General features: G+C 38.4%; 2 protein-coding genes and 1 long non-coding RNA gene across 3 annotated transcripts in view; 1 reads left to right on the plus strand and 2 right to left on the minus strand.

Moving 5' to 3' along the window:
• LOC113680227 (tubulin polyglutamylase complex subunit 2) overlaps positions 1-1,970 on the plus strand; it is a 2,461-nt gene extending 491 nt beyond the window's left edge. The window contains 5 exon segments of the mRNA XM_089205570.1: positions 56-143; positions 345-482; positions 1,003-1,021; positions 1,066-1,300; positions 1,704-1,970. Coding sequence (XP_089061696.1) covers positions 56-143; positions 345-482; positions 1,003-1,021; positions 1,066-1,300; positions 1,704-1,970 — 747 coding nt within the window.
• A 962-nt stretch (positions 1,971-2,932) lies between these two features.
• LOC113680229 (uncharacterized) lies at positions 2,933-11,252 on the minus strand. Its single transcript, XM_089202583.1, has 8 exons — positions 11,222-11,252; positions 10,984-11,106; positions 10,702-10,824; positions 6,657-7,178; positions 5,923-6,107; positions 4,353-4,372; positions 3,721-3,887; positions 2,933-3,069 (listed from the first exon to the last, which is right to left on the minus strand). Exons 1-8 carry the CDS (start codon positions 11,250-11,252, stop codon positions 2,933-2,935), a joined length of 1,308 nt encoding a protein of 435 aa, XP_089058709.1.
• A 27-nt stretch (positions 11,253-11,279) lies between these two features.
• On the minus strand, positions 11,280-11,855 carry LOC149046532 (uncharacterized). The gene is made up of 3 exons (XR_016186362.1): positions 11,756-11,855; positions 11,542-11,664; positions 11,280-11,395 (listed from the first exon to the last, which is right to left on the minus strand). It is a non-coding gene; the product is annotated as an uncharacterized LOC149046532 (long non-coding RNA).
• Positions 11,856-14,523: the final 2,668 nt, after the last annotated feature.

Consider the following 14,523-nt stretch of genomic DNA (forward strand, 5'->3'; position numbering starts at 1 on the left):
GTTATGAGTAGCAAAAAACTATTACATACCATTCTCAACACTGTATATTTGATAGAAGAACATGTGTATCTTGCCAGAGGACTTGAAGAGTTTTTTCCTCACAACAAATGGACTGTTAATTCAGTGGAGCATCAAGTTTGATGGTAATTATTAACAATGCATCTTTGAAAAAATAATGCCAGTAATAGTAAATGTTTCCTGGTGCCTTCACAGGCTGCAGGAAGCAGGAAACTTTGGTCATAAAGAGTTTTGGGTCACTTGGCTTGCAAGACTTCTTAGAATCATCACTGAACATTTTGACGGTTTGATTTGTTGTTTCATATCTATTTTCTCCATTTTATCAGGGAGTGTTTTACCACTGGAAAAAATGGAGCTGAATCCTGTGACAGATCTAGTGTTGCTGTCTAAAGCAACATCTGTTAGTGACGACAAACCCTCATTGGCTGATTTAGATACTGATTCAGATGAAGAAGATGGCCAAGGTATTGACCAAACATGGGGACAGATCCAGGAATTTGACAGAGGGAGGGGGAGAGGGGAAGCATCCTTTGACTTTAAAAAAAAAAAAAACTACTTTTCTTTATGTTGGACCCTAACATATAAAAGCAAAGGAATGATTCAGGCCAAGTGAATATATTTGTTAAGAAGTAATATGTGATCCCACATTTCAAGAAGCTTTCTTTCAAAAATTTGTCAGATCTGATGGAGAGGGATCTGAACCCCACTCATCCTACACCCCTGGATCTACCACTGCATGACAGGACGGAAAAACGCGTGGACTGTAAGTACCTCCCGTTGTCCCATACAAAGCCTTAGAAAACTTTTCTAAGGCTTTGTATGGAACAACGGGAGGTACTTACAGTGCATGCATTATCCGTCCTGTCATGACAAGACCTTGAATACCATGATTTTGTCACTAATAAAGATCTGTCCCAGCTAAAACTGAGAAGTGCTAGTGATCATCAGATGATGTTGTTTCCTTTGTTTTCAATTCCTCACCAGGTCATATAAAACCACACTTGCAAGTTTGCTAGTTCTCAAAATTAGTGGACATTTGGTATGTGCCCAAAATAGAGAAAAAAAAATTTGTCAATGCTCATCGCAATGTCCTCTTTTCTCAGGAGCTCTTTTCTCAGGAGTAACAACAGGACAATCTGAGATCTGGTTTCTTGATCGTTCACTGGAATGGTGGTATCTTGCTTCATCTTTCACTGATTATTTCAGAATGATGATAGTCCATCTTGGCGTTCCTCTCTGGCAATATCTTTTTACTGCAACAGGTCTAAGTCCAGAAACAAAGGTAGGCATAACTTAATTTGCGATTTTGCAACAAGTTAATCAATCACCTATTATTGACTTAAGATTAATGTACTGGATTGGAAGGTCCTCGTTTGAGCCCATGGACTGAGTGGTAAATATGACGTGTTGTTGGGAAAGACTGTCAACACCAGATGTTCTAATTCTCTCAACTTTGAAGTTTATGATAAATGTGTACTAGAAACAGTTCGGAATAATTTCGGAAGTGCACATTAGACCAGCATTCACTCAAGGAAGAGCAACTTGCAATCAAGTTTTGAGAGCAGACTCTCTCTTTTGGTGTTCATGGTTTTTGCAGTTAAAAGGTTCCTTATTTATTTCTGAGGGTTGATATCTCTGCAGAGACTTGGTGGAAACTAATAGGAAATCATTTCTTCTGTTTACAGCAATGGTTCAATCTCTATGCACCAACTCGATTAGCCATTGACATGGCCAATGTGGAACAAAAGGCCCAACAGAAGCCAAATTCAACAGAGAGAAATAAGTCTGCCACAAATCTTCCTTTCAACTCATGAGATGTAAACAGACTCTTTAGAGGTAAAACTGACAAAGGAAAGAGTAAGCTATCCCAGGCAAAGAAACCACCTCTGGGAAAGACTCAAAACGCAAGTCAGGGTTGACAGGGGCAGTCTGGTAGATCAGCACCAAGATGAAAACAACATGTTTTAAATTTCTTTACTTTGTGAGATGTGGTTACCATAGCTGTTTTATAAGACTGAGGTACAGCTCTTTATCTTAAAGTGCACTTTGATGTGTTTCATGAACAGCAAAGCAACAACTTTTGTCTGAAAAGCACCAAAGGAATAAATTACTGGAAACTAACTTACTGGAAGTCAAGGTTACCTATTGCTTTTGAAAATAGCAAAAATGGAAATGCAATTATTTTGTAAATGATATTGTAAATCACCACCTTCCCCAATCTAAAATTTGTATTGGGGATGGAAACGAAAAACAGTTTTGAGCAGGGTTCTATCAACATAATAATATTACAAAGAAATGATGATGTGTTAACAGTTCTGTCACTGATAAAATCCCTTCCAGCTTCCATTCCTTAAGGGGATATAAACTGCAGCCTCCCCTCTTTAATAATTGGAGCAAATGAGTACTTTACCCTTTAACTCCTAGAAGTGATGGACATGTAACTTCTCCCAGTACAATACACACATTATCCATGAAACAGGTACTAAGAATACTTACGCTCAGCAGGTGACAGTTTTTATCCTGATCTAACACCAAATTCTTGTAACTTATTGACAAGGAAATGTTTAGCAGCTAGAGGGAAGAATTGACAATCACATCTTGGAAGTTAAAGGGTTAAAGTTTCACTGATTAAGTATTTTGTTCAAATTCAATAATCCATAAGTCAGATGAATGTAAGTCTCCAGGATATACTGGTATTTACCAACTACACATTTGTGCTTCATGTATAGTATGCATAGTACTAATATTTAAATAAAAACTAAAATTTGATCTATCCAATTAAACACTTCACTACAGTGTAAGTCTCTATCTTTGGCAAACACAATGTTAGACATCTGATGCAAACCAACAAGAAAAGACAATAATTAAATACTTCTAAAGATTAAATAGACTTCTTCAATTCTGTCTTTAGCTGTCACTCTGATTGTGATGCTTCACTTGATGATGGTGATGATGATGATAACATGTCTTCTGAATCAGATAGTCTATCACAGAGTTCAGCAATCTTTTTTCTCGAACTTCCATAAGCTTTTTTCCTTGGACTTAATTTTCCTGTAAGACAAGAATAAATGTTGCTTATTGTTACAAGAAGCAGGAGCCTTGTTCTTCAACTCTCAAGATCTGATTCAAATTAGAATTCTACCTTTTGGTTACTATACATTTCCTTGTAAATCAATTAACTAAAGAGAATTTGGTACTATATCAACTGAAGATAACACACTCTTCTTGATAACTTAGATTATTCTTATCCCTAAGTAGCTGGATGATGCAGTGAAAGTACAAGGAAAAGAGACAAGAAGACACTGATTTTGTCCATGAAAATTACTTATTTCAAAAGTTCCAGTCTTTCTCGTTAGAGAGGATTTGAATTGATAGAACTCTATTGTACAGAAAAAAATAACAAGAACTTGACCATTCCATTTTATAATTCTTATGATGTTATAGTTCTGAGAATTTGGTATTGGATGAACTAATACATGTAATCCTTTGATTGATATATGAATTTTTTAAATTCTCATCACTTGTTTCCTTGATATTGTATAATATTGTAAGGAAAAATTCTGTCTTGGTCACTCATGGGAGTGAGAGGGTTATCAAACATATCTACCTTGTGCGCCATGTTATATTATCACTGTTACTTGACGATAGCCCATCTGAACTGTTGTTGATTTGATGTGAGCTATCGAGCTATTGATAGTTCACTGGTTGGTACGGGCGAATCACTATCCCCGTCAGTGGAAACTGATAATGATGATGATGATTTGTGTCCAGATGCCAGGCCTGATTCAGAATCAGATGAATTCTCATTATCATTCTCTTCTTCTGAATGAGACGAAAAGCCCTGTGATTCGTCAGTATACTTGACTGTTCTATTTTAATAAAAAAGTACAGTCAAGGATTATAAAGGGAAGATGGCTCTGCAGCCAATGCTAAATTCAAATAAGGCTCTTGTTTCTTCTTGCTAGCTGTTTTGCCCTCTTAAAATTTAATTGCAAAGGAATTTCAGAGTTATGGGTAACCCAGTCTCCTATATCTAGAATGGCTGTGAAGGAGAGTGGAGGTAACTTATCTTCTCGCTAGCTGTTGTGCCCTCTTGAAAATGATTAATTTCCAAGGAATTTCCGAGTTATGGCAGAGTTCTAGGTAACCCAGTCTCTTCCGTCCTGACAAGGGCTGCAAAGGAGACCGCAGTATCCTTTGTTACCTCCAGCTGGAGGTAACTTCTAGCTACAGTAGCTGTTGTGCCTCTTTGAAAGTTACTAATTGCAAAGGAATTTCATTGGGACTCACCACCCAAGTCTCAACACCCATTTTTCTATTTTTTAAACTCAAACCTCCTGTCATAACCAGAGCTCTGAAATCAACAAAACAACTTTTAACAGCGAAAAATCACTTTATTGACTTAAATCAACTATAGTTATTAACATGTTAAGATCATGAGTAAGTACTATTTGATCAACACTAAAACTGAGAGATCCTTTCTGTAACTCTCACAAAGCTTTTTTCCAAGGTTTTTGTGCATTTGGAAGCAAGAAAAATTTTCTAGATAATTAATTTCTAGTCGTTGTCAGGCGCAAACGTCCTTTCTTTATGCCAAGTATAGCATTCTCCTCCACTTTAGTAAAAGAGTACAAGAGCCTCCTGAAAAGTTATTCTAGACTTTGGCAGAAAAATGACTATCTAAAAAGTGAATAAAGTTTAGCGTAATTTGAACGTGCCATCACATGAAGTATTTAAAAGCGCTAGTACCCTGATTAATGGCAAATGAATCAGATCCAAATTGATCTAGTCTGATAACTGAGACGGCTCCCACGCTCAAATAGGCGCCCTCCCCCAAATAAGCGCTTACTAAGCCTTTCTCGTTTGCATTCAGCAACATTTGAGCGACTTTTAGCGTCTGGAGCAATTTTTTGCTGTTCTAGCAAAATCGAGCAATTTTTGCCTTTCTGAGAATGTTTTTAACATAATCAAGGTTTAGAGCACAAATCAAGCACGAAAAAAACTTCACATAACCTATTACTTGACATCGTTTCGGAGGCCTATTGCTATCCTTATCTGATATAATTAGAACGGATAATTGGCTAAAATGAAGCCCAAAAAAATCAATCTTCGTTTCTTTATTTTCCAGATTATTCTTAAATTACACCCATATTTGTAAGTAACTTCTTAAAGCTTCAAGTTTCAAGCTATATTTCTTTTCGGATGTTAGAAATTATTGTGTAGAACGAAAAATAAAGCTTTTAATTACTGTCTACAAACAAAATTTCAAGAAATTTAAGTAGCAACTTTATTAATATAAGCAATTTTTTAGCAACTTTTTGACATTTCAGAGAGCAACTTTTCAGCATTTTGCGAGCACAATTGGGACAGATCTGGCATCTGCTCCCTTGCCTATAAAATCAATTTGTATTGCCACTTTATATAGAACTTTTTAAGCTTCAGCTACAGTGGAATTAGTACAGGTTAATAGATTCCTTACGAGCGCCCCCCCTCGAATAAGCATCCCTCTTCCGATGAGCGCCCCTCCCTTTAGCCAAAATTATAAGTAAGCGCCTGGCAGATGCTTATTCGAGGAAATACAGTTATTGAAATGTATATGAATATGGAGAACCAACTTAACAAATTTTTTTTTTTGTGCAAAATACGAACAAGTGCAAATTCTTTACCTGTTTATTTATTGGCCAAATGAAAACTGTATTTGCATTAAGGACACGCTTAAGCGAAAGTAGTTTACCACTAAACGTTAACAAAAGTGTTGCCATGTGCTCTTCATTGGAAAAATGTGATGTTTACCCAGCCATGACCAGCGCTATTATAGCAACATTCATTACACTGACTTGTTCCATTGTTAAAAGAACCTCCCCCTCCCCCACAGGAAATATGTTCATTAGCCCCACCACTTACCCCAGAATAACCTCCACCTCCGCCCGGTCCCTTCTCTAGTGTACAAAAACCACCGCCACCTCCAAACCCACCCCAATACCTTCCACCCTCTCCCCCTTGATGATATCCGAAACCTCCTTTCCCCCCACTATAATTCGTTGGGCATTTTGAATCGTGTCCATTTGTGTGGAAGCCGCCGCCGCCACCTATAATACAATCAAAAAGTGATCAGTGGTTCTCTTAAAAATAGCACCTATAAATTTGAGTTATTGCGATCAAACAACGATTGCAGTGTTTCGCAACGAGGTTTATTTCTTGGTTTTTTGAGGCTTAATTATTGCATGGATATTGTTAATGAAAAGCTTGTGAGGACAAGTCAGCTTTAGGGTTCGCTTCGACTCTCTGTTTAGTGTTTCTATTTAATCCAGGTTCAAAATTAGCGAATGAGAAGCCTTGTCATCTGTTTCGACGTCTTCTCCTGCCGTATATTCGTGGATCGCTATAGAGAATTGGACAAATGTGCAGGAAATTCAAAAAAGGAAAAAGCCAAATCTGACAGAATTTTAACTGCTTGTATGAGGCGTTTCCAAAGTATGAAAGGAAAACTTCAAAATAATTTCGATAACTATTGATTAAATAAATCATTCAAACTGATTATTAGCGACTTACTCTCTCATTTGGTTAAAGATCCTGAAGGATGGCAGTCGAATGCAACGAAAATCTTAGTATTTATAAAACGAAAATTCTCCACCTACCAGAAAACCGACCATTTGTACGTCCTCCATGTCCGTTGCTTGCCCCCGAACCCAATGGCGAGTTGTCCCCTGCATTCCCTGTGGTGTTTGTGGACGCATCACATCTCAGATCTTGTTCTGACATATTTTTAATTCCCCCTCCACCTCCAGCTATTATCAAAGGCGTGTTGTCTTCTTTCACTACAAATGTACCTCCTCCGCCTCCAGCAGTTTGTTTGTTGTAATCTCCTCTTTTCCCTTTTTGACCAGCAAGGACATGTATGATCTCATCTTTTGTCAAATTAAAGTGTCCAATCATCCGTGCCCCTCTTCCTCCGTTCTTGATGATACTGTCCTCATCGTACCCCCCGGAGGCTCCTATTGCTTCTATTCTGTATTCACCAGTATGTGGCACAGTCCACTGTTGAATACCGCTGGACACTGCAACTTGTCCGTCATGATCCTGACCTGTGTAGTAACTACCAATCGACTCTGAACCTTTCCATCCACTCTTACCAAGATTTGTAAACACAGCTGTAAACCCTGTGCAATAAACACAAAATAAAAGGGAGAATTTTGATACTAGTAAGAATTTGTAAAAAATGTAGTAGGAATTGTTTATAATGCCCACTACCACTTAGGAAAAAGATTCCTGTAAATCGCCAGAAAAAGATAAAGAAGAAAAATCTCCTGAGAATTCCTCTACCATTCGTGATAAAAAGATTCGTGAAATCTTAAAAGGCAGAAATGAGATGAAGAATGCTCAACAGATTGTGCAAAGTAGACAAGAATACCATTAAAAAATGCTTTAAAAAAGACGAAGATGGAACGAATCCTGACGTCAATAGATGACGCAAACCGTAAATCGTTATCTTTTACAGAATGGATGAAGAAACATATCCCTATGGTGTCTCCCTCAATGTAAAATAGTGGCCTGAATTAAAAAGAAGCTAAAGAAAAAAGCACTTCTTCGCCTGTGCCACGAGTTTCTTTCTTATCTTTCCTGGTATCAAACTTTGTCTTTAGACATACCCAGAATCTCGCAGCGTACCTGGCCTACTCTTCTGCTTCTGCTCTCGATTCCGATACCGAATTGAGAAATTTCAGGTTAGTCACCACCGAGATGAAAAACCCTGTATCTTTTCATAGTAAAAAGGCCTAAACTTTGAGGAGAGTTTTGAGGATAGGACTGTTTTGAAATTTCTGTAAATGCATTTTCCTTATCTTTCTACTTAACTCACACTGCAACTTATTTAACATTCAAAATTTAAAAAACCCTCGCGCTACAGTACTTTCATACGAGCATTAGCATTCAAAACTCAAAAACTTTCGCACCACTGTCACTCGTGCTAAGAAGTTTGTTCGAACTTCTTCGCGTCCCTTTGAAAGAAAAAAAATTATCTTTCGCGCTGTTATGGCGCGAGCTAAACAAGAAATTATCTTTACGCCTTCACCAACATTCACATTTATAAAAATTGTTGTGCCATAATCGTCTCTGGAACCAACCATGACTCCCTCTGCGACTTCATCGAGCCTAAGCATTTTCGCATCCATTACGTCTTTAATAAACTCACGCTCTTTGGAGCTACTGTTACCCAAGCCGCACAAGGAACTCCCTTAGCAACTTACTAAACATTCAAATCATAAATTTTCGCGCTCTTGTTGCACGAGCCATACAATTAACTCTTTCTACAACTTCCTAACCATTCAGCCCGTTTTGCGTATTTCTAAAAATCACGCTCTTTCGTGCTATCATTGCACGAGACGAACAAAAAACTATCTGCGACATCATCAACAGTGTGTATTCGAAAATATTTTAGCGCCATTGTCGATCTATTTTGGCTATTGTCTCTCTATGAAACTCCCTCTGCGATTTCACTGAGCCTAAAAGTTTTCCGTGTCGTTCAGAAAATCACCCACTTTTGCCTTATTGTCGTTTAAGCTTATCGAAAAACCCTACTTTGTGAAGAAATCGTCATCCAAAGTCACAAACCTTCGCTCTCTTGTCAATCGAAGCTCACTTTTTCTTGAACTATAAATCGAGTTTACTGTTTTGAAATTTGCGCTCTTTCTACGTCATTTTTCTCTCGTTCTACAGTGAAAGTTCTACATTGCAATAACAATGCTAAGGTAACTCACAGATTATAGAGACGCATGTCGCAAGAAAAAACAGTTGCTTTGCTTTAGCGTCATTGATATCCAGTGGTTATTCACCTGTTAAAGAATTTCACGAAAATGTTCTCGAAGTTTAAGCAAGAAAAACCCTCGCATGTCCCCGAGCCAGAAATGCGAACTGGCATAATTCCCTTCAGCTTATTAAGGCATGCGACGCAGAAAAAAAGTCCACGAGAATGAGAAATAAGCCAGTTGAAGAAAGAAAAAGCGATGGCTTTGTTAGAAGAAGCATGCGAGGAGGCGAATGATACTCTCATAAGAAGGTTTGGAGGCAGTGGCCTCACTTACGTGTCTGTATATTTCCTGAACCAGCAACTAATCTCATATCGGTCAAGACCAGATGATCTTCATTTTGCAAAGGTTGACTTGAGAGAAAAACTGGAGGAGAAGCAATCGCTAGACTAAGGCCATTGGGGTGGTCGAATATTGGCTGTCCAGAAGGAAAAGCATCGAGGAAGACGAACAGAACTAATCTCGCTAGTACCTTTTTTAAGCAGATCGAAGGCTTTTAACGAACTGAACGATCCTATGAAGCGGTTCTAGGAAGTTGACACCTTAGGCGTCGACGAAAATTATGCAATACCGATAAAAAGAGAGGAGGAGATAGTCCTTGATAAGGTTCTAGTCTCATTCGTTCACGATGGAGAGCGTTACTAAGTTGCCACACCTTATAATCATGACCGTCCGTCGTTACCGGACAACCAGAGATGGCCTTCAGCCGCCTTAGAAATACAGAGAAGCGTTCAAATCGACAATATTTACTAGGAGAAGACTATCAGAACGCTATTGCATCTTACCCCGAAAAGGAGCCACATTGTCAGTGGTACCTCCCTCACCTCTCTGTATGCCGTCCTGAGAGGTGCATTACAAAGACGAGAACCGTATTTGTTACCAGTGCAAAGTTTCAAGATACATCTTTAAACGATAAAATTCCACCGGACCCCAAGTTTGAAGCAGATCTGTTCGAAGGCCTCCTTTCAAGTAGCCATTGCATGTGACGTCAGTGAAATGTACTTACAAATAAACATCTCGCCTCTAGACCGTTCGATGTTTGGATTTCTTCGGAAGAATTTGGAAGTTAATCGAAACCCCAATGGAAATGACTTCGTGTTTGGAGATGCATCCGCTTCGCTTTGTGCCCAGTTTGTGTCTCAGGAAACACCAAGAAATAACAGAGAGAATTTACCTCATGCCTCCGAAACTGTCCAGAAGCCAACATACATATTCAGATACAATTCTTTGACAGTGCAATCCATTTGTTCAAAGAACTTCAAGATCTGCAGAATAAAGTAGGAGAGAAGGCTCGTACATAGTTAATTTACTCTCCGTTTCTGTTGAAGTCGTCGAAGATAACAGGTGGAAACTAAAACCTGAAAATCGGTCAAGTTGGTACAACTCACGCGAGTGACATTGTGTATGATAAGATCTGTCGTGAAGTGCCACACAAAAGAGAAAGGACGATTAGACGGTCCTCTTTCTCCAAACGAAATCAAGCTGAGTTTCAAATAATCAGAGAAACGCAGCGGGCTGATTTCGCCGAGGAGTTCCTAGCTATTAAAATAAATGAGCCTTACAGAAGAGGGGTAAATTGCTTGAGCTGACGCCGAAAGTCGATCTTGATGGTCTACTTCGCTGCGATGGTCTACTAAGGTTTACTTAAAGTCTACCTTACGATATGCGATTTCCGATAATTTTTCCGAGATGAAACTGGGCGACGAAGCTTATCGTAAAGCACCACCGTGAGGATGAACACCACGTTACCGGAACGAACTACACGCTTGTTTGCCACTCCGCCAAGCATAGGATAGTTGAAGCGAAAGACAAAATTCGGCAATGGGAAAATGCATGCAGTAAGTGTAATGAGATAGCATGATATTTTACAAACGGTTACCTATGCAGTTCGTTCCATTTCCTTGAAATCCATCTTTACACGTGCAGCTGTGAGATCCCAAGGTATTGTTACATTTAGCATTCACATCACAGGTGTGTGTTTCGTCAGTGCATTCGTCCAAATCTAGAACATTATAGAAGAAATGTCATGAAAATGAAACCTTTTTTTATGTTTCTGTCTTGTGTTTTGTTAATGTTTGTTATTCTTGATTTATTTTTATCGTAGAGTCACTTCAGAAAAGTAAGGTGAGATAAGAAAGCATAATGTGTTACGAACAGTTACCTGTGCAGTAAGTTCCATTTCCATGAAATCCATCTTTACACGAACACTTGTAAGATCCCAAGGTATTGTTACAATCAGCATTTACATCACAGTTGTGTGTTCCGTCAGAGCATTCGTCCAAATCTAGACCATCAAAAAAGAAGTATCATTTAAATGAAACCTGTTTTTCTGTTTTTTCTTGTGTTTTGTTAATGTTTGTTTGTTTGTATTTCTTGATTTGCTTTTATTTTAAAGTCACCTCCAAAAAGTAAGGTGAGATAAGATAGCATGATCTGTTACAAACAGTTACCCGTGCAGTTAGTTCCATTTCCATGAAATCCATGTTTGCATGTGCACTTGTAAGATCCCAAGGTATTGCTACACTCAGCATCCTTATCACAACCGTGTGTTCCGTCAGTACATTCGTTCAAGTCTAGAACATTAAGAAAGAAGCATCATTTAAATGAACCTATTTTTTATGCTTTGTCTCGTGTTCTGTTCTGTTCTGTTATGGTTTGTATTCAATTCATAAAACTGGGAAGGTGAAAGAAAAAAGCATGATAGGTTAAAAACAGTTACCTGTGCAATTGTTTTCATTCTCTTGAAATCCATATTTACACGTGTGGTTGTAAGATCTCAGGGTATTGTTACACTCAGCATTTACATCAGAGCCATTTGTTTCTTTACAAGAATCATCTATGTCTTAGACAACAAAGTGAGCATCACAATTATGTCAAGGTTGTTGTTTTAACGCTTATGTTAACGTTTCCTGTTGTCAGATAAGAATTCTTACCAGTACAGTTTGTCTCAATTTCTTGGTATCCCTCCTTACGCCTGCAGATATACGATCCGATGGTGTTATTGCACGTCGTATTGCCTTCGCAGCTGTGTTTCTTGGTGATACACTCATCTATATCTAAATGAAAATTAGACAAAATAATAATAATGATAATGACGACAATAAAAAATAAAAGAGAAAGGCTGAAAGCAGAGATTGGAGAACTTAATGCTTTTCATCGTCTCGGTGATAAATTTATCGAATGATGGTATCATCTCTGACCTTGGCGTAGAATTTGTATCCAGTTTTACTGACATCCGCTTCAGCAGTTGTTCATTGTAAAAAATGGTAAAAGAAAAAACAAATTTATCATCTTACTGATTGGAAACAAATTGCAGAGGATTGCTCACCTTCACCACAATCATGGCCTTCAAATCCAGATCCAAGAACACATAAACACTGATAACCTCTGTCTGTAAACCCAGCTTGGCATGTTGCATTATTCTTGCAAGGATTTCTGGCACAAGAATAGGAGCACTTTAATTTTTGTGCTTACCTTCTGCGCATGCGTTCGTGTTTGCGAGTTCTGAATGTTATGCAGGTTTGTCAAATCTATAGGTCCTCTGTAATGGTCCTCGTGTGTGCTCTCATTTATATGCCCATATGTTCCACGCAAGCTGGCTTATTTTTCAAGCAAATGTCTTCGTTGAACATAGGTTCTCTTTATACACGTGGCACTGTTCAGAGCGAGAAAAAAAATGTGTCTAAATCCTCAAAATGTATCACAACAACTTCGGAGGTGGGGATATTAAATTAATAATAATAAAAAATAATATGCTTCTCCCAATTCTCTATTTCAAAGTTTAAACGTGTAAGTATCATAACCTTTCTTTTGGTTGTTGGAAGGAGAATTAAGAGGAGGGGGATAGGCTAGGGAATCCTTGGTCTTGTTAAGAAGCTTCGACGAGACAAAGAATTTCATTCTCTTGGCTAATAAGCGTCATCCTCACCTCAGCACCGCGGTAAATATAACTTTCGTTTTTCACCAGATCTTTATCGTGTTCAATAGTAGCGTTATTCAGATCACACTTGTGTGTTCCAGACAGCTGTATTATCGTATGGAAGTTATAACTGACGCAGTTAGGTTCCAGGTAGCATTGCGCCATGCAGAGATCCTCGTCAAATACTTCAATAGTTCGAACCGTGTGATTCTCCAACCTGTAGCCAGGTTTAGGAAAACTGGTAAACTTCAAATTACGGCAGTTACCTGGTGAAATATTACGTTAAGTTAGAAAGTGGCTATGTAGTATTGAGCACATCTTTTGAAACTCGAAATCGAGAGCAGTGTTAGTGCTCAATTATTGCTTTGTTTTCCTTTTGTGTTTTTGCCACGAGAATAGCACCAGTCGAGTGATTCTAATTTATACTCTGAGTAATCACTTCTATTTTCATCTTCCTTCACTGACACTCGTATAGTATATAAAGTTTAAATTCATGCAAATCATGAGCATGTCAGAGCAACAGCGATCATGCTGAGGTCCATCGCGACTAGCTTATCATAGCGATCTCCGGTCATTACAGTGCAGCAAACCTCAGAAATAACATCGGTCACCCTTCGAGTGAACTAAACTAAGAGCTTGCTCTGAGATCCTTCCCGATGCGTTGAGTGGGCCACATCACTCACACCAGCCGAGGTTTTCGGCGCTGTCATCCCGAGCAATCTTTTCCCTGTGAATTCGGCTATCGTTCATTCAAAAAACACACGCCTTGTGCCGTTTGTTTTCTAATTGTCACGAGAAAAAACTGTGTTTTTATGAGCCACAATTCGGCCGGATTTCATTAAAATTTTTACGATAGCTGAACGCTAAGACACTTAAGGCAAAAGTGTTATATTCGGTTCACCGAACTATTTCAGTTTGTGAACTATTGCAGATTGTAGGCGTTGATAGTTTGTGAACTTAGATGGTTTAACATTTTTGACAGCTTCAGACGTGCTTAACCAATTAGTTCATTTGAATCACTCTAATGAGTATTCTGATTGCTTTATTGTAGCCTGCTTTAGGAGAGTATAGAGCATGCTGACGACACTGTTGTTCGCTCAGGAAGTAAAGTTTGTTTTGAAAATTGAAATTATACTGCGTAGGGAATATAACGGATTTTTTCCTTTAAAACAAATAAAGAAGCCTTGACTGTGCCCTGTTCTGTTATGAAGCACTTTGGAAGTGGCTTGAGCACTCAAGAATTGGTGAGAAACACTCGGCGAGTACATCTCGTGTTTCACTACACTTCCTTCGTACTCTACCGCCTCCTGCGTGCTTTACAAGAGAACAGAGCACAATAAAGGCTTCTCTATTTGTTTAATAATGGTCGAAAGTTTAAAGAACGAACCATGCTGAGACGAAACGTCTGAGAATATTTAGTTTCTTTACAAAGTTTATTGTCGCGGAGATTTTTAACCTGGTCAATTCATGCAAAGCGTGTGTTGTTATGTCGTAAGTTCAGCCTTCGAGCATACTGCATACTGCGAAAATTATGAAAAACAAACCTAGAGAAAAACAAACTCGCTCACGTATAACTCTCGAGGTTTTAAATTTTATGAACTCCTCGGTATGAAAAGCGATTAGGGCTAACTCTTTCAGCAGTATTCAGGTCCTGGCTTTTTAAATCTAAAAATGTAACAAAGTTAGCGCGCATTAACAGTCACTAGAAGGCGAAACGCTGAACTTTACCCTCCAGCATGTACATTTCAAGATTATAAATGAGTATAACAGGAACAATAAATC

This window comes from Pocillopora damicornis, chromosome 4, assembly GCF_964200805.1.
Source record: "Pocillopora damicornis chromosome 4, jaPocDami1.2, whole genome shotgun sequence".
Lineage (NCBI taxonomy): Eukaryota > Metazoa > Cnidaria > Anthozoa > Scleractinia > Pocilloporidae > Pocillopora > Pocillopora damicornis.